Here is a 27,286-nt window from a genome sequence, read left to right as displayed (position 1 = left end):
AAAAATGTCTTTGAAAAGAGAAACAGAGCCTTCACACATCTGAAATGAACAGAATTACAACTTAAATATATATATTGCTAGAGACTTCATTTCTGGACAGTAATTAGTATTTTCAAGAATTCTGGGATAATTACATTCTTCAGTAGATGAGTTTGTTGACAGATGACGTATGATGGCTAGGCTGAGGAAATTGATCAAACCAATTTTGAAATATCTAGTTTACTTGATGACGTAGAAGTATTAACACAAGATTATTGTATAGTGAGGTCATATATGAACAAGGTCATACAAAGAAAGTCAGTGCTGAATGTTTCTCTACAATGCTTTATTAAATACTTTTCATTCATATACGTATTTATCATTTTCCAATATGTAACTAGACAAAGGTTTTTCTTTACTAACAGTGAAAAAGAATAAGGGCTTTTTTTTCTTTTTTCTTTTTTCTTTTTTTTTTTTTTTTTAGTTTAATCTCAAATAACAAGACTGTATATCTTAGAGACAATGAAATGCAGTCCACTATCACAAAAACAGATAATTTCCCCTGGGATGCTAAGATCTCACTCACAGCATGTGCTGTATGAAACAATGCATTCTGCATGCGCCAGCGAGTGCAGGGTTTCTGCAGTTACTTCTGTACTAAGATTACAGTTTTCAAAGATGCTTATAAACTCTTATAACACTGATCAGGAGCTAGATTTATTCTTCTAACATTCAGCTCTGTTGCAAAGGTTCTTGCCTTTTGATAGAAGAAGAGAGACATTTCCCGATCCACAAGGAAGTTGTGGTAGATTATTGCAAGTCTTGTGTAAATCTTCAGTTGAGCTTTCTTATTGCCCAAGTCCATGGCAGCAGCGAGAGCCAATTGGTAATAGCCTGCAGCATCAAAGGGATCCTGAAGTAAAAGAAAGAAAGATAGCACTCCCTGTAGTACACCTGTGTAAGAGGACACCCAAGCTCAGTTTTAATGCACCAGAAAAATATAGTAACTGAACTTCAGTAAGTTCTCTCACATTATTATTTAGATTCTAAATGCATAAAAATGATTGAGTAAAATGATATGAAAAACATTACTGTGTAATCACTTTCCACAGCAGTTTTTAGTGTTTTTTACCTTAAGATCGTAGAATATAATGTCTCCTAAATTCAAGTACACCTTGACGTAGTACAGAGTTTCCTCCTCAAACTCCAGAGGAGAGGAACAGAGGGACAAAGCCTTTAAATAAAAGTGTTCAGCTAGTTCACAGTGACCCAAATGATGATGGATGGCAGCCAGCCGATGGTAAGCTACTCGTTCATTTAGCTGATTTCCTAATGAGACAAGAATTGGGATAAAAACAAGGAGGCAAGGAAGTCAAATTATCTCAAACCAAGAAATGTCTATAGGGTTTTTTTGTTTTGTTTTGTTTTACATCTACATGGTATTTTATTGAATATAACTAATTGATCCCGATAGATGCTTGCCCTAAAGCTATCCTTTCTTTTAAATAGAAATCCCACAAAATTTCTGTATTTCAAAGTGCTGCATTTCACCAACACTGGGATTTTCTTAAAAAATAACTATATACATGTATACCTTTCATGTATAGATACATACATACTGTGCATGTTTACAGAAATATATGTAGATTATCTTGAAAATGTAGTAGATAGTAGGATTAGAAACTCCCTTGTCCTTCTCAGTAAAAACTTTTTATCAGAAATTATGTCACAAAAACCAATGATCAGACTGATCAAAATGACACATCTGTACAGTCACAGGAATTAGACCATTCTTAATCAGTTGAACAGTTCTCAAAACTTCAAAGAATATTGCTTTGGAAACAATCCATGTTGTTTTTAATTACTTTTTCCAAGGTGTGCTTGCTAGCAAGGTTACTAGCAAATCTAAAAAGAGCACATTGACACTTGAAAGCCTCTTGGCACACCATTCATGAGTAGTACAACTTGATTGTCAGAAAGCATATTAAATTTGGACTTGGAATCCCAGACTTAATTCTGTGCTGTACCAAAGATTTTCTGTATGATATTAGAGTTTGAAGGGGCAGCAATAAGTTGTTCATTTTTGAAAAGAGGCAAAAATATCAATGATAGCATTATTATGAAATCCTGGCAGTAACTCTGACAATTTCTAGAAGAAAACATTTTTAGAATCCTGCCTTAAATCGAAGATAACTGTAATATCCAGATGTAACTGAAATTGGTCTTACCTAAATTTACACTGAGCATAAGAGATGCTTTTGCATATTCCATACTTTCCTCGTAAACCTTTAGATTCACCAGCAACTCCACCAGTTTATTGCATAATCTGAGTTCAGTGTTTTTGTTGCCAGTCTCAACAGCAAGGGGAAGAGCCCTGTCCTGAAATGCATAAGAGCAACTTAGGTATTGCAGAACCACAAAATGTGCACTGACAAACTTCCACTGATGGAACGTCAAGCAACTTTTGCTTTTGTTTTACTTTTTGAATATTCTACATCTTAAACCCAAAAGAAGGGTTTGAAGAAATCTATTAACACCAGGGCATAAGATAAGTCTCAGTAAGTTTGTTAAGAGGTTCAGGATTTCCAGAACACCTGTTACAAAGGGGAAAAGCATGTAACTATCAGTGGAGGAAAAAGAAAATGCACAAACCCTGTAGAAAGGCACTGCTTTCTCCTTTTCCCATTTACCATTAAAAAATATGTCTCCAGCAGCTTCAAACAATTCCATTGTTAAGTTTGGATCTCCTGTGCATAGAGCAGCATCTTGAGCAACCTGAAAATGGAATTAGGTAAAAGAAAGTTTTGGTTACTTCTTTGTTTAAAATAAATGAGTGTATATAAATATGAGCAATTGAAAAAAATGATCTTAAAGAGTTAAAGACTCTCTTCTTGTTAAGATGTAGGAAAAGCTATATTTGTTGACACCATGTTTTGTCTTTTTTGGTACACCCTCTTTTTAAGGAGCTCGATGTTGAAAAGGTACTATAGGAACCAGGGCATGTACATGGGTATGGTCTCCCTTTCTCTGGCAATAGTCTTCTGCTGGCTTGGTCAGCATACACACAAAAACAAACAAAACAAAAACTACACAAGAGCACCAGTAGTGCTGTCAATAATTGCAAAATATTAAATTTGAGATCAAGATTCTCATAGGAATAAATTCACAGAATCACAGAATCACAGAATTGTAGGGATTGGAAGGGACCTCCAGAGATCATCGAGTCCAACCCCCCTGCCAAAGCAGGTTCCCTACACCAGGTCGCACAGGTAGGCATCCAGGCAGGTCTTGAACATCTCCAGAGAAGGAGACTCTACCACCTCCCTGGGCAGCCTGTTCCAGTGCTCCGTCACCCTCACTGTAAAGAAGTTCTTGCGCATGTTTGTGCAGAACTTCCTATGCTGCAGTTTCCACCCGTTTCCCCTTGTCCTGTCTCCACTCACCACTGAAAAGAGTCTGTCCTCGCCATTCTGCCCCCCACACCTTAGATATTTATAGACCTGGATCAGGTCCCCTCTCAGTCTTCTCTTCTCAAGGCTGAACAGACCCAGTTCACTCAGCCTTTCTTCATAGGAGAGATGCTCCAGGCCCTTCACCATCTTTGTGGCCCTCTGCTGGACTCTTTCCAAGAGATCCCTGTCTTTTTTGTACTGGGGAGCCCAGAACTGGACGCATTACCATTATTATCATTATTATTATCATTATTATTATTAATTATCATTACAAGTTAGATATAGCTAATTGAACAGTTTATATATATTTATATATTTTTTTAAATAAACACAGCTCCATTATCCTGCTGTTCTAAACTAAGTATATACTTCATCAGCATGAAGGATTTTGGGAGAGGAAGCATGTGTGCATCTGCTCCAAAGCAAATGAGTGTTGCCAGGACACTCCAGTACTGATATTGATTATATTGATGGGAAAGGGGAATTACATACAAAGCATGATGAGTCTTGCATTGGCTTTGTGATTTCTGGTTTTTGAATTGCGTTATATTAATGTAAGTCCAGCTCCTTACTTCAGCTCCATGACAGTGATCCTTTTCAGATTATTTTGGCTTCAGGCACCCTAACAACTGTTGTACCGTATTTTTGGAAGCTGTACATCTAAACAGTGGGTCTCAGTTTATTTTTATTTTATGATCATATTTTTGTTACCACTCAAACATCAAGCACTCGAACAGCCAACACTCAGATCTCATTAAGGTCAAATTCTACGCACGCCATGTTCTACAAGGCAGCACTCTCCCTTACAGCAGAGAAGTATTTTTAACCCCTTTACAAAAGCAGGAAGTAATTTACCAAATACCTACACGACTGGCTGGAAGCAATATAGACAATTGTAAGGCTGACATGTACGCTGCAGTGTGGCTCTGATAGACACTGGATGAGTCTGTATCAGCAGTCACAAGGGCCAGATCACCACTTCAGGCCATCATACAGCCTGATAATAGCAACAGAAGTAGCAGCAGTTTTCCTGGGGATGTGGCCCACTAGCGTGCACACTGCAATGATTAGTATCTGTACCTATTAGCATACAGTAAGCATGTACGATATCCTTGCTGTGCTGTTGCAGACCTGGTAGACAAGGATGTAATAAAATGAAGAATTGCACAGAACACAGAATTTGCATTGAAACAGGCTGTAAAGTTTACCACTCAGAATCTTCATGGAGTCAAGCAACAGATTAAAATGGAACACCACAGGATAACACTCAGACTTTCAGCTGTTAAGCTTAGTACATAAATGATGGTGTTGTGTTCAGAAGGTCAGTTGGTAAAATCTCTGGGAGTGTTAAAATTACACACTGTCTTACCATGCTACCTGCAGCATGTAGACAACATGTGCATAACTGTGTTGATAACATACCTGAATATAGAGATCCACAAGCTCATTCTGCCTCAGAATATAATATATTTTTCCTGCCCGTAGCCAAGCATATGCCTCTCTCTCTTTTTTCTGGAGATCTATAAATATTCCAAGACTTCTTTTGGTATATTCAAGAGCCGATCTGTAAGCCCTGGAATGGGGGAAAAACTATTCATCACAGGGTGACTCTTCAGAATCAGGAAGGTTTGTCTTCATAATAGAAAAGCTTTATGTTCATGTAAAGAAATATTTCCTCCATTTAGTGCACAACCACAATTTCTCAACTATTCTGTTAGCAATTAGCACCTCAATGCTTCTTTCTTTTGTTTGGTCTATTTTCTTCTAGATCGTTATCAGTTAACTGGGGGGGGAAGGAATCCTCATCTTAAACTCTTGTATAGTTTCTGCTTTTTCTTATAAGACTCAGAAAGAAATAATGTCTGAAATACATATTTTCTAAGTATCACCTAGGCTATGGCTTGAGCAAGGTTCAGACTAATCCACACTTGCACAAAATTTTGAGGTGAGATACGTAGTGAAGCACCCAAATTACAAGACCATTGGTGAGTACACTTTTCTTTAGTTGTAAGGTCATAGCATTCTTAGAAGTGCTCACAGTTCTTGTTGGAAAGACCTGCCAGATTGGCTGAGCTCCAGATTTATTTACTAAATCCTTCCCTATCCATCTTGTGATAGACTCCCACTACCTTGACCCAATGCATTTTCCTCCACAAACAAGACAAGCATTTTAAAATGTACCATAAAAAGCAAAGTTGCTTTCACAGCAGATGGAAGCATATAGTAATCCACAACTCAGAACAGCAGATGGAACAAGTCAGGCTCTAAATAATGTCATACTGAATGCCTGCTATTATTCAGTAGTGTTCTCAGAACCAGTGGTCTTTAGGAACCAGAGTCCTAGCATGTGTAAATTCCATGCACTAGTTGCACACAAAGCAGTAATTTTTTCCACCTATTTTAAACGTTCTACACATTTCAGCTAATTTGAAATCTTGACTGACTCCTTTGTATTCAGTCTTTCTGAAGTATTTATTTCTTTCTTTTTGACCAACTATATAATTCAACAGCGGTCAATAAAGCAGAATAATTTGGATATCAATTTGAAAAATTAAAGGTTTCAACTTCAACTACTGAAGGCTAAAATTAGCATCTACTCTGTCTCTCCACAAGTGATAATTATTTTCCTTACCCATTATTAGGCATACCTCAATATACCTGAAAATTTTCCATTTGAAATAGAAAATGATAAATGATTTTGTGTGATATAGCAAGAAAAGACACAATCTTAAAGAAACTTTTTTTTTTTTTTTTTAAAGAAACGGCTGCATTTCTACAGCACCTCTTAGTTACTGTAGATCCCTGCAACCTGTTTTTTTCTGTAATGATAAGGAAAAAATTAGTATAAACAAGAGCAGGATAGAAATTTCTGTAGACTGATGCTGTGTAGTTCTGTAAATAGTCTTTCTGTTTACAGAAATTCTGAAAAATTTTTCCTCAAAGAGAAAAACCCCCATAGAGACAACTTAATGTCTGACACGGAATATGCTATTCGGTTTTCCATAGAAAAATTGTCATGTGAACACACATGAGTTATCCACCAGCAGTAACCTTAGATATGTTACAGTCATCTGAAGTTGCATAGCAGATAAACTTTTTCAGTCATCTTCTTACATTTTAAAAATAATTTCTCTTTTAAAGTAGTGCTATAATCTCTGCTTAATATCTTGGTTCCTTTAAGAGATAATAGCTACTTTAAAAAAATAATAAATTAAAAAGCAGACCAGAATTCTCCACTACCATAGGAGCCTTCCATTATAGTGAAGTATGTTGGCAAAACAAAGTGAAAAATATTTGTCATATACTACTACTGCAAAGATTGAGATCCTTTACTGTTCAAAAGTTACTTTAAGTTCAAATCAGGATAAAAAAAAGTTATTCAGCATATCTTACCTTTCTGTTCCTAAAGACAAATAGAGCTGACTAATGGTTTCCAAAATTTGTCCCTCCAGAACTTTATTGGACATCTTTCTAGCTAAAGATAGTTGATACTCATTGTAGATGACACACTGAGCCTCATTGGGAACGACTGTACTGTAGAACTGACACAGCAGTTTAATTGCTTGAAGTTGACCTAGGGGAACAGACACACAACCGTACTATGAATCTCTATTTTAAAATGAAAGTCAAGTTACCTTTAAAATAATTCATTCCTATTGTTTCACAATTTTAGCACAGTCAATGAATAAAAATAGAAGCAGTGACAAAAAGATTCCACCAGCAACTTCCTCAACCTCATTAAAATTAACAAAAATTAGAAGTAACTTTATCTCCAGAATAAAATAAATAATTCATCATTAATATTTAGGGTACCTAAATCACAGTATCAAAAATGAATATAGCATAGTTCTTCTACATATAACTATTTTATGCAAAATTAATTCAGATTACCCTTATTTTCATATATTTAACTTGAGTGTAGTTCTTTTTCTACTACCAATGATATAGCTGTTATCAGTATTACTGAACATAGAAGTGCCTGGGTTTATTTTTTTCTTTTTTAAAATTCTTTAGTTGTTTCTTAACACGTACATTTTCTCCATCTCATGATTTCTGACAAACCTAAGAAGCAGCAAAAGAGCAAATAAACATGCATTTATGTCTTCCCCATTATAGAATGGAACAAATGTTCCAATCACTTTGATAGCTGTCAAAAACAGAAAATAAAGAATCATTTAAGGAAAAAAATGTAATACACCCCTATAACAAACACTGCTCCCAAAAGCCCCAGCACTTACTTTCCAGATGACTTATCTCCATTGCAATTAAAAATGCCCATTCATAATAAAACCTTCCTTTTTCTCTTTGAGTTCTACTAACATAATAACGTCCCAATTGAAGGAGAGTTTGAATAAACTCTTGACCACAGTCCACACTTGGAAGTTTGGCAAATAGCTTCACTGCTTTGATATAATAATGCTCTGCCAGCTTACTGGCTGCTGCATGTAGACAGAGTACTCCAAAATTAGCCAGGGAGATAGCTTGGTTATGAGTCATATTGGCTTCTTCAGAAAGACGCAGAGCTTTGTAGCAGCTTTCAGCAGCTTTCTTGGTGTTGTTTGTTCTTTTCAAAGCAATAGCAAGCATGTTATAAGCAACACCTAGCTGTTGAGGATTGCTCCACGAGGAGTCCACAACAGCATTTAAAATGGTTGCTGCCACATCATACTGCCTGTAAAGAACATATAACCAAGCAAGTGAAACCAAGTAGTTAATAGTTTCCTCTGGCTTAGCAGAAGTATCAGAGTCCAGGGCTTTCATCATGTAAACGATGGCTTTTTCATACTGTTTGTGGTGGCTGTACAGTTTTGCTAAACTAAGATAGATGGTGCTGCATAGTCCTTGATGCTCATTTGTAAATGCAGAGGAAAGTGCTTGTGTGAGGTAAGGTGCAATTTGGGATGGAAGTATTTGTCTGAGTTTTCTCAAGCCATAGAGTTTGGGAGCATTTCTGATGACCAAATCAATCCTTTTCAGGGAATCCATTAGAGTACTTGAGTTCTGGGAAGAGGAGACTTTTATGCAGCTTAACACAATGTGTGGCAAACACTTCTCATCGTAGGACTCTGCTAGTTTGAAATAACAGTTTTTAGATAAGTTGTTCTGTAAACCCAAGTCATTAGACAACAGTTGCAGCCTTTCTAAGAAGGGAAGTGCCTCTTCATGTTGTTTGCGTGCAGTGTAGTGTTTTGCCAGTAAAAAGCATGCCCTAGCCTCTGCATGTTTGTTCTGGCTTAAAATCGTCCTCTTCAGAGCATGCTTTAGAATATCTGACTCCAGGTCAGCACTGCAAATGTGGTTGGGAATTCCCATGAGAAGAGATGTAGCCTTGTCAAAAACATGAGAACATTTTTCTTTGTTCTTCTGTGTCAAGTAGATGACTGTTAGATTTGTGTAAAGAGCAATTATAAAGTACAAATCGCTAAATCCTCCAGCTACTGCTCCAAGAGCTTCCTCAAAATAAACCCGAGCTTGGGAAAACTTCACTTTTTTAACACTCAGCCTGCCTAAGAGAAAGCAGAGCCTTGCTAGTGCCCATGACATACCTGCTTTCTTTGCTAATTCCCTTGCTAAGCTAAAAAAACTGAGTAGTTCATCTTCCTCTGAAAAACCATAAAACATGCTATTAATGAATGGATAAGAGAAATCATACAGGTTTTTGAAATCACTCTCATACTCTTTGCTATTTAAGAAGAGCAACAATGACTCAAAGACATCAGATTCTTGACCATTATCTTGATATATGTAGAAGCAAGGTCCTTCGGGTGAAGGAAAGATTTCCTTATGTGAAGAGCTGGCAGAATCCTTTCCTTCTGTAGCTGGCCCTTCTGCCTGTGTGACCTGTAATTTCTTGAACTTCTCCACAAATTCTTCTATCTTGCCATTCTTCTTGCTGGTGGTCACCATGTTAGAATATGGACATAGAATTTCTGAAATTCAAAAATAAATTACAGGTCACTATTTAATGTGTATATACACACACAAAGGTCTTGGACCAACAGCACTATCTATCAGTAGAAGACATTATGAAAACACTAGCTGTTAGGAAAGCAGTATGTTAGGGAGACAAATGAAAGCTAGAGAAAAAGAAATCAAGATGTGTCAACAAGTATGGCAGAACAAGTATGGTATGATGGAACAAGTATGGGAAATGGAGGAATGGGGATAAAAGGAACCTGCCACATGTAAACAGGCTGCTTATCAATATGCCCCATCACTAAAATCTCTTCTATTTTATTAAACTGATCCAAACTACTTTGTGTTTGAGCGTATACTTAAAATATACACTTTTGGCCCATATCTTCTGTTTTCTCTGTGTATTTATGAGAGAGAAAGAGAGAGAAATCAGTCAGAGAATTACAATTCGGGCCAGGTGATAAGCAGGAGGATCACCAGAATCTGGAAATGTCCAAGGTCTGAACTGGAGGCTGGATAAATTACTCAAGGTCTGGGCATGAATGTAGAAAGGACTTAAGGTCTCAAGGAACCTTAAGTGTGAGCACATGAATAAATTATGCTTAAATTTTTCTAGGAAACTAAGACAGATTAGCCAGGGATGATAAAAATCGAGCCAATTGTACTGTTGAAGTCTGAAGCAGGTGCTGCTTTGCTGGTACAGGTTTTCTGCATGCAATTACAATGTGGTAATTGATCTAAATTCTACTGTAGTATTATTGCTGTTATTGTCCAAATAAAAAAAAAAAAAAGACATTTTTCAGTTTCCCCATTGTTATCAGGTTGTGATCATAGTGTAAAGCTAACAGCTGAACACCAACAGTAACTTATTGAAGGTACAGATTTAGAGAGCTTTCCTTAGAACAGTTTCTGGAACTGTTCAGCAGAATCAAATACAAAAATTGGCATTTAGAATAAAGCAATGATAGTAATAGCTTAGCAGCTAAATGCCAGTTAGAAATAATTCTGCATTCTGAAAGTATCTCCTTTGGGGAACATACTTATGGGGTGTTTTCTAGCAAACTGAAGATCTGCTGGAATTTAAACTATACACTTCCTAAGTGTCTCATAAACAATAATGTGTAGGGTGGTCATAACAGTAAAAACAAGTTGTACAATTGACAACTGGAGGACAAGGTCAACTGGATAGAAAGGCATCTAATATTTCTAAAAGCACAAAACATCTTACAGTGAAACCTAGTGAAAAGATAGAGAAGCAATGAGATAAAAAGAAAGAATGTGGAAAGACATTAGAAAGAGAAAAGCTGGCAAAGATAGCAAAAAATTAGAAATAACATTAATTCTACATTGAAATGGTATGCATATTTATTACCACATTCACACGTTTTCTGAAATTCTTGTTCTTCTAATTGGTCTGTAAAAAAGAAAAAAAGCCATGCAAGTTACGGTATCTTGGTTCCTTTTCAGCCTTAAATATCCTAAAATAAGACTTCTCAGTTCCTTGTGGTGGAAAAATTGGATGTGTCCTGTAAATTTAAAAAAGATGAATTTCCCACATCTGACCCAATGATAACATACTACAGGACTTGCCCTCCCCTACATAAAATTTACTGCTTTCTGCATGCTTATCATTGCCACACAACTAACACTGCAGAGCACATTGGGGAGATTTCTGCATACAGCATTAGATTTAAATCTTCAAGTCAAATTGTTCTACATGTAGGATGCATATACTGCCTATTTACAAAGGGGCAATGTAGATACAGTCATTCCCTCCATCTCCAAAATCAGGTACAAAAATACTTAAATATTGCTGATATTTTTTATCAGCACTCAGAAGGAAAAAACATTTTTTTGGTAATTTGTATAGGTAACAATTACAGGCCTTTGTGACTATTCCAACATTTAGATTAAATGTGCCTAAGTATTCTGTTATTTTAAGGAATGCATCTTCCAATTTTGTTTATAGTTCTATAGACCTAGATTTAAGTGTTTAGCATAGCACACCTGTAGAACATTTCAGAATTACTATTTTATGTGGAAAATATTTCTCAAAATATTCCAGTTTCCATACTTCATTATGAGATTATATCTAGTGTCGTGCATACACTGGATGCAATGTAAGTTATACTAAGTTCATGAAGGGTATCTATACAATCACATAGGCTCACAGAACTAGGTCTATTTAAGCTGTTAGAAAGCCATTTTACTAGATTTTCAGACTCACCTCTCGTTGACTATTTACTTCTGCATCTCTTTTCTCTAAATGCTTTCCTGAGTTTTCTGCCCAAACGTCACAGATATTTACAATAGTAATTGTATCTTAATGCTCTGAATGTCCAGTTGAGGAAGGGCTTGTAAATAAATATGTCGCATTAACTGATAGAGATATTTACTCAGGTCATTCTTGCTTTCAGTAAATCAAGTTATGCTGACCAACTGAACAGTAAAAGAAAAAAGGTGGTAAAGATGGCAGTTTTAAGGATTAGGAAAGAGACGAGATGTAGCAAATCTCTATTAAGCTCAGAAGACAGTTTTAGTACCTAGTAGAGATCTAAAGTTTTTCTTCCAGGTTTTTCTTTTGAAAGAGGAAGGTAAGAAATAGAGTTGTTTTGTACACTGACATGAATCGTGCTCTGCAGCTGAGGTGTGGCATGTGGTTATTGTCTGCATGCACACAGACACGCAAAATCCAGCTAGTGCGTGAGTCAAACCTTTAGCACTGGCTCCTTTCATGTTGGGACCTATGGGCTCTTCAGATGGCACTAATGAAGATAAACCTGTAAGATATTTGGCAAATGTACACATGACCACAGACCAAACTGTGGCAGAGTAAGAAAGTGCTGCTCGTGATCAGCTCAGGGAGACAGGTCTGTTAGATTGCCCTACATTAAGTCCGTAAAGAGGAAGTCTTAGTTGTCTCAACTACATTATGTGAAGCATGAGTGGTTAGAGAAATGGTGCAGCTAAAAATGTTATTTCTTTTGCTATGTCTTTGATAGTTAAATAAAACATGAAGAGGTGTATGTTTGCATTAGCTGTCAATAATCATGCCACCTTTCCTAAGAAAAACATGAAGCAGACAATATTTAGCTGAGTGTGCTGTCTTGTCTAATGCACCACTCTGACGTTTGAATGCTTGAAGATCAGTTCAACAGCAACATTTGGAAGCCCTGCTGTTTGATTCACTTGAAAATGGACAAAAGAGGATTGTAAATGCTCTGCAGGGAAGTCATGCATCAACAGGAAAGTAGCAAAGATTATTTGAATGCCATCTCTGTGATCAAACAGAATGCCAACATATTTCAGAGTAGCTAAATGGCTGGAACTTCATTAAAAGAGAAAAAGTTACTTATAGTGTGGATGGAGGAACTTCACATATAACTAGTGTAGTGAAAATGAGCAAAACTCACACTTACCTATTCTATACACAGAACAAACATCTGTTATAGAGGTTTGTTTCAACAAATGTATCACTTCTTCAACATTTTTTTCTTTTGGAAAGAAAGATAACTCTTCTGCTTTAAGAAAATCCAGGTCTGCTCTAACAAAGAAAGGAGCAAATCAGAGAACAGATTTGATTTGAGTAACTCACTGTAGCATTGAAGTTTGATAGTGCTGGAGATATTTAATGCATGATTTGCAGGTTCTGTTCTGCTCAGTATTGGTAATGGTAATCATACTTACGCAGATGGGGTCTCCTAGACCCCATTTAAGGGCTGACTGCCACTGGGGAAGGATCTCTTTCTAGAGATTCCTCCTGTTGGAGTTTTCTACCGTGAAACGAGGACATGGGTGAACATTTCATTTTTGATTGCCTCTTTCCACCACAATAAACTTTTCAACTATAAACCTGTAAAAACCATCCTAACCATGCCACTCTTCTAATTGTACATTTGTTAATCATACACTAAGCCTCTTTTGTTTTCTGAGTTATGTCACTTACTTATTTCCAGGTAAATCCAGCTTAACATGACTTGTCTTTACAAAGCCTACGTGGCCAGTAAACAAATGTCTTCCAACAAACCACTCCATGCATTCAATTAAATAGCCAAGGATCTCAATTTTGTCCCCTTCCTGGAAACTAATCTCTTCAGGCACAGCACTATCATAATTCATCACAGCTAGACAGGATCCTGTTGCTGTGTAATAAAGAGATAGACAAATAACATTTGCAGTAGATACGGTAATTTAGCAATGCATTTAATAGAATAGCAACTTAACAGAGAAATGCATTTAGCAAAAGACCTTCCTGGAATCTCTCAGTTGTACATCCAGCACAGCAAGACTTGAAGTGTCTGAAGATGATAAATTTTGTTTGAGCAATTAAAATTGTGAATAGCACAATATAAAGCTCACAATGGCTATTTCCCAGCCATTAGATGGCAAGGTCTAAAATCTTTTCAAAATGATAACCTATTCCATCGTGAATGACAGTAGGAATTTCTTTAAGTCCCTTTTCTTGAGGGAAGCACTAGCATTTGTACTAAGTTATAAAATCAGTATTAGATGAAATGCAGTTATATACCAGTCCATGCAGTATTGAGACAGACATATATGGCAGAAAATAACCCATATTTACTCTCTAACCCGAGCCCACTTGCATGAGTTTTATTTCTCTGGCAGTATTAGATGAAGCAGTACACGTGAAAAGGGCACAAAAATTACATCAGTGAATATTCTTATTTTAAAGTTTATTTTCAAATCTACAGAGGCAAATTGCTCTTTTCTACTTTGCATGTCTGCTTTACACAATATTTAGGACAAAAAAAAAAAAAAAGAGAGAAGCCTTCAGAGTTTAAACTCAAATTGGATGTGTCTAACCATATAGTTTGTAAAACTCCTTTGTCATAGGCAGAGATTTATGCCCTCACTAATTTGACTACAATGCAATTTGAAAGCTGCTTTCCCATCCTAATACAACAAAAAAAAAAATACTGAACACTTGAGAGGGTGGCCTAATGAAAGCATAGAGTAAGTTAACTTTCTAAAATGCTGAAATGCTGATGTTTTATTGGAACATCTTACCAAGTTGTCTGATGGATTTAGATTCAGTTCTGTATGTAACATCGATGGGATCAGAATATACTTTAAGAAACCACCTGAAAGTAGAAAGTGTAGTGTGTATGAAATGTTTAACTAGAAGTTGCAACAGCAGCAGTGATATTTTAAGTCCATTTAAAAACAACAAGATTCACCTCTCCCAATCAGTATCTTTCAATTTCAACACTGTAAACTTCGTATACAGCTATATTTTGAGTAATAAGAACTTAGAGTGATAGTAGTTCAAAGGTGTCGTTTTTTTTACTTGCAAGGAAAAAAAAAGGCTGTATCCAACCTAATAGAATGGAAACCACCTTCTTTAAATGCTGCACTACAGGCATCTGAAACTAATTTCAGTTACTTAGCATGGAAGAAAATAGAGCATTTGTTCTCCTTGTTAATGGAAAAGGGATGTTCCAGAACAAGCTGCCATTCTCTAATGGCTCAATCCCTCTGTCTCAGAGTAGGGGCATGCATATGAAACATATGTATATATATATATGTGTTATATGTTATATATATATATATATAACATATATATATATATATAAAATGGTTGAGTCAGGTACCTACTGATGAAAAGGGATCAAGGGCTCCAGAGAAACATTAGACAGCATGGTCATGTCACCATCCACAGATCCATCTGCTACACCAGCAGTAAGAGTCCCAGCCTCAAAGTAAGTGTTTATTTTGCAGTCTGTAGCCATTATTTTTCTTACCATATTGTCAGGACATAGAACAAAAAATGCCCCTAAAAAGAAAGCAGAGTAGCAGATGCCATTAATGTAATGTTTTTCTGTCATACAAGCTTTACAACTTGCTTCAAGAACAGCATTCAATTAAAGATGGAAAATCTGAGATTTCACAGGTATTTTCTTTCCAGTTGTTTGAGAGATTTTCATGCATTTCTGTCTAGTTTCTGTTTAGGTACAATAACATCCTATGAAGCACAGAATCCTCTACCACCTTCTTTTTGCATTATTTTACAGCAGATTACCTGGATCTATGCATTTATATTCTCTAAAGGATACAAGAACTGTTTCTATTACATTGATTGACAACCTATCTACCCCAGCATTCTGCTTCACAGTAGCATCAGATCTGTGATCAGAGCTGTTTAGGAAAAGCATATGAGCCTGGCAACTATCTGTAATCTCTTTCATGTGTACAGGGTCTAGCATAATATTAAGTAAATTGAAATGCACATCCCTATCTAACCCTTTGGGCATCCAATTCATGGACCAGTTGTACATGATTTTCACTAATCCTCCTTTGATTCTACTGAATTCCTTCTGTGTTTGTTCCTTTCTCTCTATGTTTCTATTACATACGTTAAAAAGATTTAAATTTCAACTTCAGTAACAAAGTGAGTGTCAAGATTTGCTTGTAGGATTTTAAAGAAAGATGCTTCTCTCAAATTAACCTTCGCACAAAGAGTCCTCCTTACCTTCTTGTACTAGCAGACTTCTGTACATTAAATTTAATGATTTTTCATTTATACAGACTTCAATGCCTGTTTCTTCCTCCTCTTGAGAATACAGCCAGAAAGATTGATCTAGGAATAAGTTTTCCATGCAGTGATTTACAAAACCTAGGGGGAAAAAAAACTTAAGACTTTGTTTTCCTTGCAATATTGCTATATTATACAAGAAAACAACTTTCAGAAAGACTGAGACTGGGATATGCATCCATATGACATTACTTTTTCTTAACCCATAATACATAACTCTTGTTACTACATAATGGCATAATTTCATTCTTTGAGTTTCATGCATTACAGCTACTTTGGGTGCTTAGCTGTCACACATTACATCTGAACAGTACAGAAATTCTTTGTGCCTACTATTGCTGAAGTAACAGACCATATCCTTATAGGAGTTTCCCATAGTTCAGCCATATTTGAAAGATTTAGGATTAAACAGAGGTAATCACTAGCAAGCTTTGAACAACAGGTGCTTAGCATCTTGTATGAGCAGGTAACCGAAAATAATTTCAAAATATAATCCCTCATAAAACTGTTGCCCAAATCAGCTGTGCCAATTTAAGCAGCTACTGTGCCTCAGTATCAGATTCCTGAAGTTTCTTCAGGACAGAGATGATGTTGAGTTAAATAAATCACAACAGTGCTTGATCTTGGAAACCAGATCTCCTTATATTAGGACTCAAGGCTTTCAAAATTATATCACAGTTACAGGAAAATATGGGATGGTTGTAATAATTAGAATGTGGTAGTTGGTAAATTACTTAAAGGGTTTGAAACATTAGCTAATAGTTTGAGTCTAAAGTTACAATGAATAGGAAGGATGAGCAGTCACTGAAGTGCTATTCTGAAGTTCGGAGGATGACATTTGTTACCTGGCATTGGGACAAAGGCAGGGTCTCTCTGAGGTGGGGGATATCTCTGCCTTAGCACCAGTACCAAGTTCAAGCACATTATTTACCAATATTAGGAGTTAATATTTCAAAGAATTTTAAAGTACTCTTCAGCAGGTTCCCAGTCAAACAGAAATTCTGTATAGAGGAATAAAAAAGCACATTGGTATGGGGAAATAGCTTTACCTAATGAGTAGTAAGTTCGAAACTTCCATATTTCTTCAAAAGTTTTAAATGTTACCACTATTAGATCTTGATCACTGTGAATAGAGAGCAATCTAGCAGAGAGCTCCTAAAGAAAAATATCAAAAAGCAACATTTTAATGATAGTTTTACCAGAGTTGAGCACAATTTCTCACTAGTTAACACATTTATATAGAACGTATTAAGAAGGTTTAAACAAGTCATCCAGGATTTTGCCTATGTAAGATATCTGTTCTTCCACACATACATACAACATACAGCTAACCAAATTTGAATTTGATTTATTCTTAACAGTTATACCAACAATTCCAGTGGGGTTAATTTACAGAGAAGGTAGGACTGACTGAGACTAAAAGCCTCTCTGGTTCAGATCTACTTCTGTACAGTGGCCAGTATTCTCTATATGGAGCATGAAAGCCAGGCAAGCATCCAGTGTTACTTTCCAAGAATACCCTCCTAGCCCAGAGCAATTTGCAGCTTAGGGATTGCTTTTGCCAAAAGTAAGGGCAAAAACAGTAAATAGCAGAAGGGATTCTTTGTTGTTGTTGCTGTTATTATTGACATTTAAAAACATCTAAGTCATCTGAGCTTAACTTTTAGGCTTCATAGCCTAAATATTTTAGATCTGCATCATCCTTCTGCAGAATGCCTCAGAGTTCTGTATGCATATTAAAACACGCACATCTTTTGTTATACTTGTTATGTCTTTGAACTTGCTATGTGTAGCATTGGTCCTGTGGTACAGTAGACAAGGGACAGTCATTCCCTAGTTCACTCTTTCCACGTGTTAAGACTAATGAAATGCATTTGAATGCTACTTTTAAAAATATGCATTAACATCCTTTCCTCCTCATTTGTAAGAGGGAGACATTAAGTTGTGAATTTAACTAAGATGAGTGATGATGGTTGTTATAATGTTGAATTTTATGAGGTGAGAACAATATCAACATTCAAATAAGTGCAAGAATTGTATATTTGAACATACATTCTAGACAAAGACTGTTAATATACAAACTAACCGCACATTAGCTGCTTAAAAAATGGGCCTCTCTGATGAAATTGGATGTTATCTTTCAGAAAAATAGAACTGTCCAAATTTGACTCAAGTATCTGAAGCAGCACCTCAGAATTCAGACACACAGCTGACTGGTGTCGTTTTACTGTATCATTTTCCACTGCTCTATCTTTGATCGAGGCTCATCACAAAATTGAAGTGCATTCACTTAAAAAAAAAAAAAGTGAATTTAAAAAAAAAAAAAATAGAAACCAATTTGGAATCTACAAAAAGTTCTATCAAACACTTCGTTATCTGCAAAAAAAAAAAACAAAAAAAACAGAGCTTGATCCACTCTTTATTAGTTAAATATTTTAAAGATCTCCAAATTAATTCTGATTAATCTGTATATTTGTAATTCACACAACATGAACGGATGTAAATAGTAACTCCTTTTTGAAAATAAATGTCCACCTCAAGCCTGTTCTGAAAGGCATGTCTCATCACTGCTTTGATCTTGTGAATACTTCAAAAGATTAAATATTAACAAGAGCCTGAAATCTATTAATAAATTGCCAACACATTTTAGAATATCTCTGCCTCAAGGGCTTCACGCACTGCTGAATATCAAAACAACATTCTAAGGAAACATCATTATAAATCTTGCTTCATTTAAAGTCCTTTTCCCAAGCCTATTTCTAATATGGCCACAACTGTAGTCTGTGTGTATGCTCTTTCCTTCCCCTTCCTACCCCTCTCCTTTCCTCCATCTCCTCCTAAACAAAAGCAGGAGCAGAGCAGCAGGAGTACAGACTGTTTTCACAGCCACAAAATCAGCAGGCTGGTGACAGAGGGTTCATGGAAAATCACATAGAAACAAATACATCTAAGATAGTCATAAAGTCATAACTAATTAAGATCTCAGTGGTGGGCTTCCTAGGGATGGAGTCTAGGACAGGGAAAAAGAACACCAAAGGTCAAATTGTATCAACCTACTATTTCCATTGGGAGGAAAAAGGAGACTTTAAACAGTATTTCTAGCAAACCTCATTGGTTTTACACAACAGGGCTTCTATATAAAAGGAAATCAAAGACAGTAATAAAAAAGTGGCTAACCCTCTTCTGTGCAGTTTCAACCTATAGCTTTCTAGCATTAGGAAGCCCAATATTTATACTATTCTCCTTCAGACTTCCTCTTGGGCTTAGCTGTGTTCTTTCCAGGTAAATTACACGCCAAATGACTGTATGCAACTGGAAACTGTAGTGAAGAGCCAGTATGAGGGCAGATCAATAAAGCAGACAAAAACAGTTTCCTGTGATGCAACTCAAAGAAAATAAAATTGGTTAAAACCTTTACATATCTTATGCAAAATAAGCCCAGCTAAATAAATTCAATGCTACCACCTCTTTCAGTGATTTGATATTTCTAATGATGATTTGGGGAAGCAAAAGGAAATTCTGATCATTCAGATTCAAGCATACATCAATGAGATGGAAACTGAACCCAAGCATCAAACAGATGAGTTCAGCAGCACAGAGCTGTGTTCTCTGAATGAAAATACCTGCCAATTCCAAAACAATTCACTTACACTGAAAACTGCTGTGACTTCCCTGCTGTCATTTTCCAGAAGACGGAGCTGTCCTCTGAGCTGCCTCTGGAGTCTGGGATCAGGACATCCATTCTTGCGTCTCACCATCGTTAGCTTCAAGGAGATATCTGGAGAAGAATATCTAAAGTGCTAAAGTTTGGTCATGAAGAATCAGATTTGTACAACCAGAAAATCCCTCCAAAAATCAAGTAGTCTATGTTAAGAAATGTTTTTATAACTTCAGAAGCAAACACACAGGAAATTGAGCTGCTGTATGGGCTGACATTTTTTTCTTCATTTTTATTATCCGGTAGAAATAATGATCTAGCACAAAGCATAAGATTTTTCTCAGTTTTGTATTAGAGTATACTTATATATTAGAATCAACTACACAAAGGATCTGCAAGCCTGTAGGAAACTTGTAAAACAACTGTTAAACTTGGGGATGGAGAAGAGAGAAGAGGAAAAAAAAAAGTCAAGCAGATTGTTAATTTATCAAAAACAGACAGCTCTGTGGACATCAAGAACACGCCTAGATTTCCAAATTTCCTGTGCATATTTTTTAACTTGAGGCAAACATACTATTTACTAGAATCACAGGGGGAAAAAAAGAGGTCACTGTATATTACAACAATTCTTCAAAGCCAGCAGTGTGCCTTTGCCACCAAGAAGGCCAATGGTATCCTGGGGAGGAATAAAAAGAATGTGGCCAGAGCTTCAGGATTGAGATCCTCTCCCTCTGCTCTGCCCTGGTGAGGCCACATTTAGAATACTGCTTCTAGTTCTAGGTTCCCCAGTTCAAGACAGATGTGGATCTCCTAGAAACAGTTCAGTGGAAGGCAAAAAAGATGATGAGGGGCCTGGAATATCTCCCATGTGAGGAATGGCTAAGAGATCTGGGACTGTTAAGCCTGGAGAAGACTGAGAGAGGATCTTATCAATGCTTATAAATGTGTATTAGTGCATGAGTCCAGAGAATGGGGCCAGGCTTTTTTTCCAGTAGCGTCCAGCAACAGGTCAAGAAGGAACAGACAAATTAGAACACAAGGAGTTCCATCTGAACATAGGAAAGATCATCTTTACTTTGAGGATGACAGAGCTGTTACTGAATTACTTTTCTCTTTTTATGAGAAATTCTCAACAAATTTTATATGAAAGTTCCATTACTTCATCGATGCCGATGAAATGTCAAAGCTGGAGGAAAGACAATTGCAAGCACTGTTTATTTAGTTGTTTCAAGAAAAGCAATGAGAAAGCCTTGTAAGATATAAAGGAAGATTTCTTACCAGTTGGAAAATTCTCAGCTTGACCAAGTAGGGTTCTGGAACTGACATTCATACATTTTTCATTTTGTGGATAATCTATTATGATAAATAAATGAACAGTTAAGTGCATTTTCAAAATCCACATAAAAACAAATCACACTGTCATTTGACACACTGGAAAAGTACTAGCACAGTTTTTTTTTTTCCCCACTTCCTGCTGTATAGTTCCCTAAAGATATGAAAAGTATCTGAAGATCAGGTTGAGGTTGGACTTGAGGATATTTTCCAACCTGAGCTATTCTACGATACTACGATCATTTTTCTCATACCAAGTAATTAAATTTTGATTTTATCGTTTTAATGTGAAGTTTCAAGATAACAGAGAATTGATGGAAAGAAAAACTGACATCCAGTTTGAGAAAGAACAAGATTCAGACATCATTTTTCTCTTCATTTACACCTATACTAAGTGGTGACCACTTAAGCTTCAGTGCTATAAATAGACAAAAGTATTGCTTATAAAGAAATTGGTATATATATCCTAAAAATTTTTCTTCTGCTCTGCTTTAAAAAAATGCTTCTAATATAGTTGGGTGCAAAAATATATTCCTTTTCAGAGCATTTGTTGATGTTATGTGGACAAAGACAAAAAACTAAGAATACATATGCACAGCATTTTTTTGCTTTAGAAAAAAAGCCATAGAATAATCAAATTTAAGGCTAGTTATTGAACTATTTCTGTATATTGTCTGCCTAAATTGAATTTCAATGTAGATCATTTAATACACCACCTTATTCAGCATGGGAGAAATACAACAATTTGTTTTGTTGCATTTCACATCTGTAGATGCTCAGCAGAAAAAAACACGACAGCTTTCTGCTTGCTCAGAGCAAGAAATGTTTAAAAAATAAATAAAAATCCATCAATTTAAACGCAAAGAAAAGTCAAGAGCAGAGTAACCAGACAGGGTAAGATGGAGGTTTTACCCATTTGTTCTTGCAGTGCATCTGTCTTGTCTCCGCCCCTGGCAGCGCTCACTTTAGCACTGGTTGCCTCGCATATCCAGCCAGGCACACACCTTCCCTGCTCTGTTTCTTTCCTCTCAAGGTTGCTGTCTTGCTTTCCCTCTAGACTAGGAGCAGGGATCCCCACCTCCATGGTGGCTTTAGAGCTGAGCACAGACACACTGCCTCCAGCTGCAGAACTCGACATTATTTGCAATTCCTTACAGTGATCCAATAAACATTATCAGCAATCTGAGGAGGGAAAAAAATCATTACATGCATTAAAAACAATCTCACTATACATGCACATATTCAAGAGCTTTCCATCTCTTGTGGGAGTTATTTTTCATTATAATATATATTGTTATTTCACAGCCCACCAGGATTGATAACTCATCCTATTAAGTAACAAAAGAGAAAAAACAGAATAAAGGAAGGAATATAAATCAGAAAATGTAATTAATGACAGCAGTAGCGCATTTTTGCTTTGTTGCAAGGGACATTTGATCTGGAATCAGCTATTCAAGATGACAAGGAAGGAAAGAAGTGCTTGGAAACAGCAGCTGGCTGAAAAGCTCTTCTGCTGCTGCTAGAATCTGAAGATACAATACAATGAGAAAAAGAAAAGAGTGCTTCCCAAAGCCAGCTGTTAGGAAACAGCTTTTAATAGATATCCAAGTTTCAGTTGTAGGCAATCTGAAGTGTTTATAGATGTCATATCATCACTGTTATACCTTCATTTTAATCAGGGCAAGATATTTTACCTTGCTAACACCTTGGAAGTAGGTTTGCATAACAGCAACAATGCAAGTCCTGAAGTGTACTTGTGCCCTATGATAATTATTTATTCCTGGCCAGCTTTAAGGCAAAGCCTCCAAGGGGAGCATCATTCACATTAACAAAGGTAATGCAGGGGAAAAGCATTATTTTCTAAAGGTGACAAGAATGGACACTGCATGCTTGACTGAAACAAGCAGACTGAAGCTAGTTAAATAACGAATCCTCTGGAGGAATTCAGTGTAGGAAGTCTGGTACACAAGCATTTGAATTTTTCCTTGCAGTAAATCAGCACTGATCCACTGCAGCCCAAGGCTGCCTGGCAGCAACACTGTTACTGGCATGAACACTAAGAAAAAGGAATAGAAATGAATGTGGAGCACAACTTGCAAGCTTCCATGCTCCCTTTACAAGGTGCAGACTTGAAACATTCTGCAGGTCACAGTTCTTGGGTACTAGCTACTTGAGTTTCAGAAAAGTGTAACTAGACATCATTGAGTGCATCTGCAAAAGCTTTGACTTTTGAAGACTGTCACCCACTGACATTGAGGTTCATTTTCTCAGTAGACCATCCTGTACCTTTTTGATTTTCTGTTAGTTCTGTCACTTCAACTCAAACCCAAATTGCTCTGTGCTTATTCTAGCCATACTTGTTAACAAGCTACTGTCATAATAAGTATACTGAGCTTGTAATCTTTGTGAAATTTCCACTGCTATTTGTTTTCCAGCAGAAATTGGTTAAAAATTAAGTTGATAATGGAAAGCTGCTTTTCCAGAACACAGACCAGTAAGCTGTGTGATCTCACATCCTTTTATGATCTATTCCCAAACCAGTCTGGAAATTTCTCCCTTCTCTTTCAGTGATATAATGAGATATCTTAAAGCTTCTTGCTCTAGCTTTCTCTTTCAAACAAAGATCTTCCAACACTTCTGTCCCTAACAAGTGCCATGACTTAAGTCTCTAAATCTAAAAAAATTGATTGGCCCATATGACCAATGGAATCAGCCTCCAGCTGTATGCCAAGCCAGGTTGAAATGCATGACAAGGCAGGGATGTGTTTGCACAGCTTTGACTCCGTTCTACAGTAACTTCTGTCTTCTGCCTGAGAGACTGTATGGTGGTAAGGGTAACATAGGTTAATTCAGAATCCTGTTTATAGAAGACAATGCTGCAAAGGTAAGAACAAGTGGAAGTTTTGAATGAATCAAGATGGATATGATCTGCTTAAGAAGTTATAGCATCTTAGAATCTAGGCCAACAGAAAAAAAAAAAAGTAGAAGAAAGAAAAGCAAAATGATGAGCTCTGAGCAATGTTTTCTTGTGTCTTTTCCAAAATACACAGAATGAAAATTATGATCTCAAAAATATTTGACAGCTATACTCAGCTCAACAGTTTCTTTTCCCATCTTTAATGTTCACCTTAGCCAATGGCCACCCAACTTGTGCACCTCCATATAAGTAGTGAGAACAAGATAGTAAATAGCCTCCCTAAAGCTGGACAATCTCTACGGATCTACATTTATCTTAAGGGATACAAATCTAGTCCTAAATGAGAAAAATGTCACTGAAATTTGCATTGTGTCTCTGTCCTTTAACATCATAGAAAAAGGTGAACAATAACTACCCAAAGGAGCAAAATTATAACATTAATGGCTGAGGTGATAGGTTCCTGTCCATTATCAGATATTTTTAACACTAGTTGAAAGATTCAGAAACAAAGCACAGGAAAATATTCAACCACTCTAAGATTTAGAAAACATTGATCTTCAGAGCTTGTGTCACTCACAGAGATTTCTTATAAGTGTATAATGCTAACTTCTACCATTGTTGCTACAGGAAACTAGCTTTCCGTTGATACAAGAAATTGATTAAAGTTTTTTTTCTGGTACCTTGAATAGTTAGTTTGTCCTTTATAACTAGTTCCAACTATCTATACTTGAGTGCACTGACAAAATATTCTATTTACGATTTAGAGAAAATGATCATCTGCTGCTCTTTGAGGCTCAACTGAGAACTTAATATTTATGAAGGATGTTGGTCAAAGAAAGCTAATGAACTTTCCATTTTTTCAAATCAACCTCTGTTCAAAAGCTGCACACACAGGCTGGGCTTATGAGGCTCCCAAGGACATTCTGCCTTACCCTCCGCCTCTCACCAAGCACAGCAGCTGGAAAGTCCTGCCTTCAGCTGTTCTCAGACACAGTTCTTCTTTTCCCTACTGGAAGTTAAATAGAAGATTTGTATTGTCATGCTCTCTTCCTCTGTTGCTGCTTCCTTTTCTTCAAATGCCTGTATCTGTTTTCAAAATAGCATATCGTGACCATTTCTGTTTCCCTGATTGTGAAAGTTGAGGGCTTTTCCTTCATTTTTGCTGTTATAATAGGAATCGTGGATGACAGGAACACTATTTATCACTGCAGTTATCTTCTAACTAAAGCAAGTTAAAGAAAAACTAATAACATCTGCTGAAAATCTTCTGTTTGTGTCTTTAAAGATGTCTAAGTATGAGAAAGGTACTGAGTATATGAATTAGGTGATATTGGAAGTTTTTCCCAAAATCCACACACAATGCAGTATTTCCTTTTCATTGATCACCTGCCCTTTCAGCGGCTCAAGACAAATTTTCTCACACCTAACTTCAGGTTGCTAGTACTAATCATAATCGTTTTAGTTTTACAGAGTTGAGAATCAGGGACTATTTACTGATATATGGGAGTGCTGTAGAAGTGAGAAATAGCTAAAGAATCCAGAAGTCAATGTAAAGTTGAATCAGTTTATCCCAAGAGGACAACTCAGGCACACTGGGAACCTCATGGACGGTACAGCACTGCCATCACTGTTCCTCTTGTGCATCTTTAAGGCGAAGGAGCAACTCTTATTGCCTGCCCCTCCCCAGCTCACCTGAGCTCCAGCTGATCACAGGCAATTGTTCTACATTAAAAGTCTCCAGCCTCTTCTGCACCTGATGCAACAGAGCACCAGCAGCCCCAACTTATCTCATACTGTGCTGCATTCCTCTGACACTGCAGGCCAAATGAGCCTGCTAGTGAAATCTTATTATCCTCAAATGAAGCACATTCAACTGTATTTACATCCTTGATCTCGTTGCTCTGCTTTGTCTCCTGTATGCTCTGTGCATATTCACACAGTGCCTCAGACTTGTAGTAGTAATATGGTCTAAGTCATTTTTCAATCTGATACACAAGTAGTTTTTTTACTATTCCTTCTTCTGTTTCTCCTAACCCAATCTTACCTCATGTCTTCTCTATTAGGCTAAAAATATCTTACAACTAACACCATTATGAACTTCATCCTTGGAGTAAGCCTTGTTCTGCTTGAAATTCAGTCATAGGCATGAATTAAAAACAGAACTCATACTATGGGCTGTATAAGCAACACTTAAAACAGCAAGCTTTCTTCCTTCACTGTTACACAGAAAAGTAAAGCAAATCTGTCACATGGACTTAGACATCTGAGTGCCCTCCAAAACTGGAAGACAGACTTCTTTATCACAGAAGTAACTTCAGTTTACTAAGAATTGATAACTAAACTATGTTGCAAACAGTATCACTGCTCATGTTTAGTCTATAAACAAGTCCCAGCAAGCTTCAAGTCTGAAAACAGATTCCCTCAGGAGTTTTAACCCTCTCATGATTCATTTTCTTCATACTCCAGTAGTGCTGAAACATACTTTCCACCCACACTTCAGATATGAATGCTCAGTATATCCAAAATCTGAGTTTTGATACTATAGACTCAGAACTAATATTGCTGACTAAAAATACACAAGTTTTTGGATAATTCAAATGAAAAATAAGATTATTTTTAGAAAACTATAGAAGACATCTGTGCATCTCAGCACTTTACTCTGAGTGCTAGATGGGACAGTTTGGCCTGTGGCAGCTCAAGCAGGAGGAACACTTATATCACAGAACAGAAGCCCAGCTCCTAAAGTACTGCCCAAAACAGCACAGGAGCCCCCAGCAGATTCTCATAGCCGTGAGAGATCACGTACATATGTTTTTCAGTCATTTCATTATTGGTAAAAGAGAGGATCAAGATATCAAGATTATCCCCCTTAGATGGCTGAAATTCTAACACGGTGATGGTAAACCTACGATCAAATACTAGACCACAGTACCTGTATAACAGCAAGACATACGTGTAGACAGAACACAGGAGTTCTCCTACCTTTTCCACATCCAACTTGCCCGTAAACAGCAGGCAGCTCCGTGCATTCCTCAGCTCTGCGCAGCGCTGACTCCAGCACAGCTCTTCCTGTTTGACCTTCTTATCTTTCCTGTTGATTGCACAGCCCAGCTGGGATGTGGTAAGTACAAAAAGTTGTCTATTAACTGATACAGTTAATTGAAAAACTTGTTTGGGGGGGAAAGACAACAACAAAAAACTTTCAAGAGCAGGAAATTGAGCTACTAAAGTTCATCATGCAAAGCAAAAATGTATCAAATGTGCTGGAAGGCTCAGTCACTTATGCCTGCTTTTCAAAGCAATAAGTCATTTTGGCATTTTGCATTAGCTACTAAAAGGTTTCATGGGACATATCCAAGCCATTGTGCTAAGCAAGCATTGTTCAGACAGCAACAAATAGACCTTCAAGTACAGCACGAGGTTTTGTTTCTCATTTGCTTTTGACCACAGACTTTGATTTTTTGTCATTATCCCACCTT

The 27,286-nt window shown here is 36.7% G+C and overlaps 1 protein-coding gene and 1 long non-coding RNA gene across 6 annotated transcripts in view; one reads left to right on the top strand and one right to left on the bottom strand.

Annotated features, from left to right (window-relative positions):
- The window catches only part of LOC122179834, a 66,282-nt gene that overhangs the window by 29,026 nt on the left and 9,970 nt on the right, over nt 1-27,286 (top strand). The window lies entirely within an intron of this gene.
- Nucleotides 305-26,918, bottom strand: SH3TC1 (SH3 domain and tetratricopeptide repeats 1). 5 transcript variants are annotated; one of them, XM_042871003.1, is made up of 18 exons: nt 26,790-26,914; nt 21,803-22,072; nt 20,837-20,911; nt 19,551-19,678; nt 16,950-17,055; nt 15,838-15,981; nt 14,964-15,141; nt 14,376-14,449; nt 13,294-13,489; nt 12,767-12,891; nt 10,720-10,761; nt 7,670-9,361; nt 6,825-7,005; nt 4,854-5,004; nt 2,632-2,754; nt 2,208-2,358; nt 1,112-1,308; nt 305-892 (listed from the first exon to the last, which is right to left on the bottom strand). In XM_042871003.1, exons 2-18 carry the CDS (start codon nt 22,026-22,028, stop codon nt 662-664), a joined length of 4,020 nt encoding a protein of 1,339 aa, XP_042726937.1. In that variant the 5' UTR covers nt 22,029-22,072; nt 26,790-26,914; the 3' UTR covers nt 305-661. The 5 variants fall into 5 exon arrangements, with proteins under 5 accessions (XP_042726937.1, XP_042726938.1, XP_042726939.1 ...); XM_042871004.1 differs by lacking the exon at nt 10,720-10,761; XM_042871005.1 differs by lacking the exon at nt 21,803-22,072 and having other exon boundaries at nt 26,790-26,912.

Source organism: Lagopus leucura, unplaced genomic scaffold (assembly GCF_019238085.1).
Source record: "Lagopus leucura isolate 7727_CA_CO unplaced genomic scaffold, USGS_WTPT01 Super-Scaffold_100004, whole genome shotgun sequence".
NCBI classification, from domain to species: domain Eukaryota; kingdom Metazoa; phylum Chordata; class Aves; order Galliformes; family Phasianidae; genus Lagopus; species Lagopus leucura.
The sequence above is the reverse complement of the archived record's forward strand: the minus strand, read 5'-3'. Positions and strand labels throughout refer to the sequence as shown.

What these genes read in the sequence shown, in the direction of transcription:
- SH3TC1 (XM_042871003.1), bottom strand. Translation starts at nt 22,028, where the DNA reads ATGTCGAGTTCTGCAGCTGGAGGCAGTGTGTCTGTGCTCAGCTCTAAA. An exon ending in TAAATCCATCAGACAACTTG is followed by an intron (nt 13,490 to 14,375) that starts GTAAGATGTTCC and finishes TTTATTACACAG; the next exon opens with CAACAGGATCCTGTCTAGCT. An exon ending in TATGCTCAGTGTAAATTTAG is followed by an intron (nt 1,309 to 2,207) that starts GTAAGACCAATT and finishes TTGTCTCATTAG; the next exon opens with GAAATCAGCTAAATGAACGA.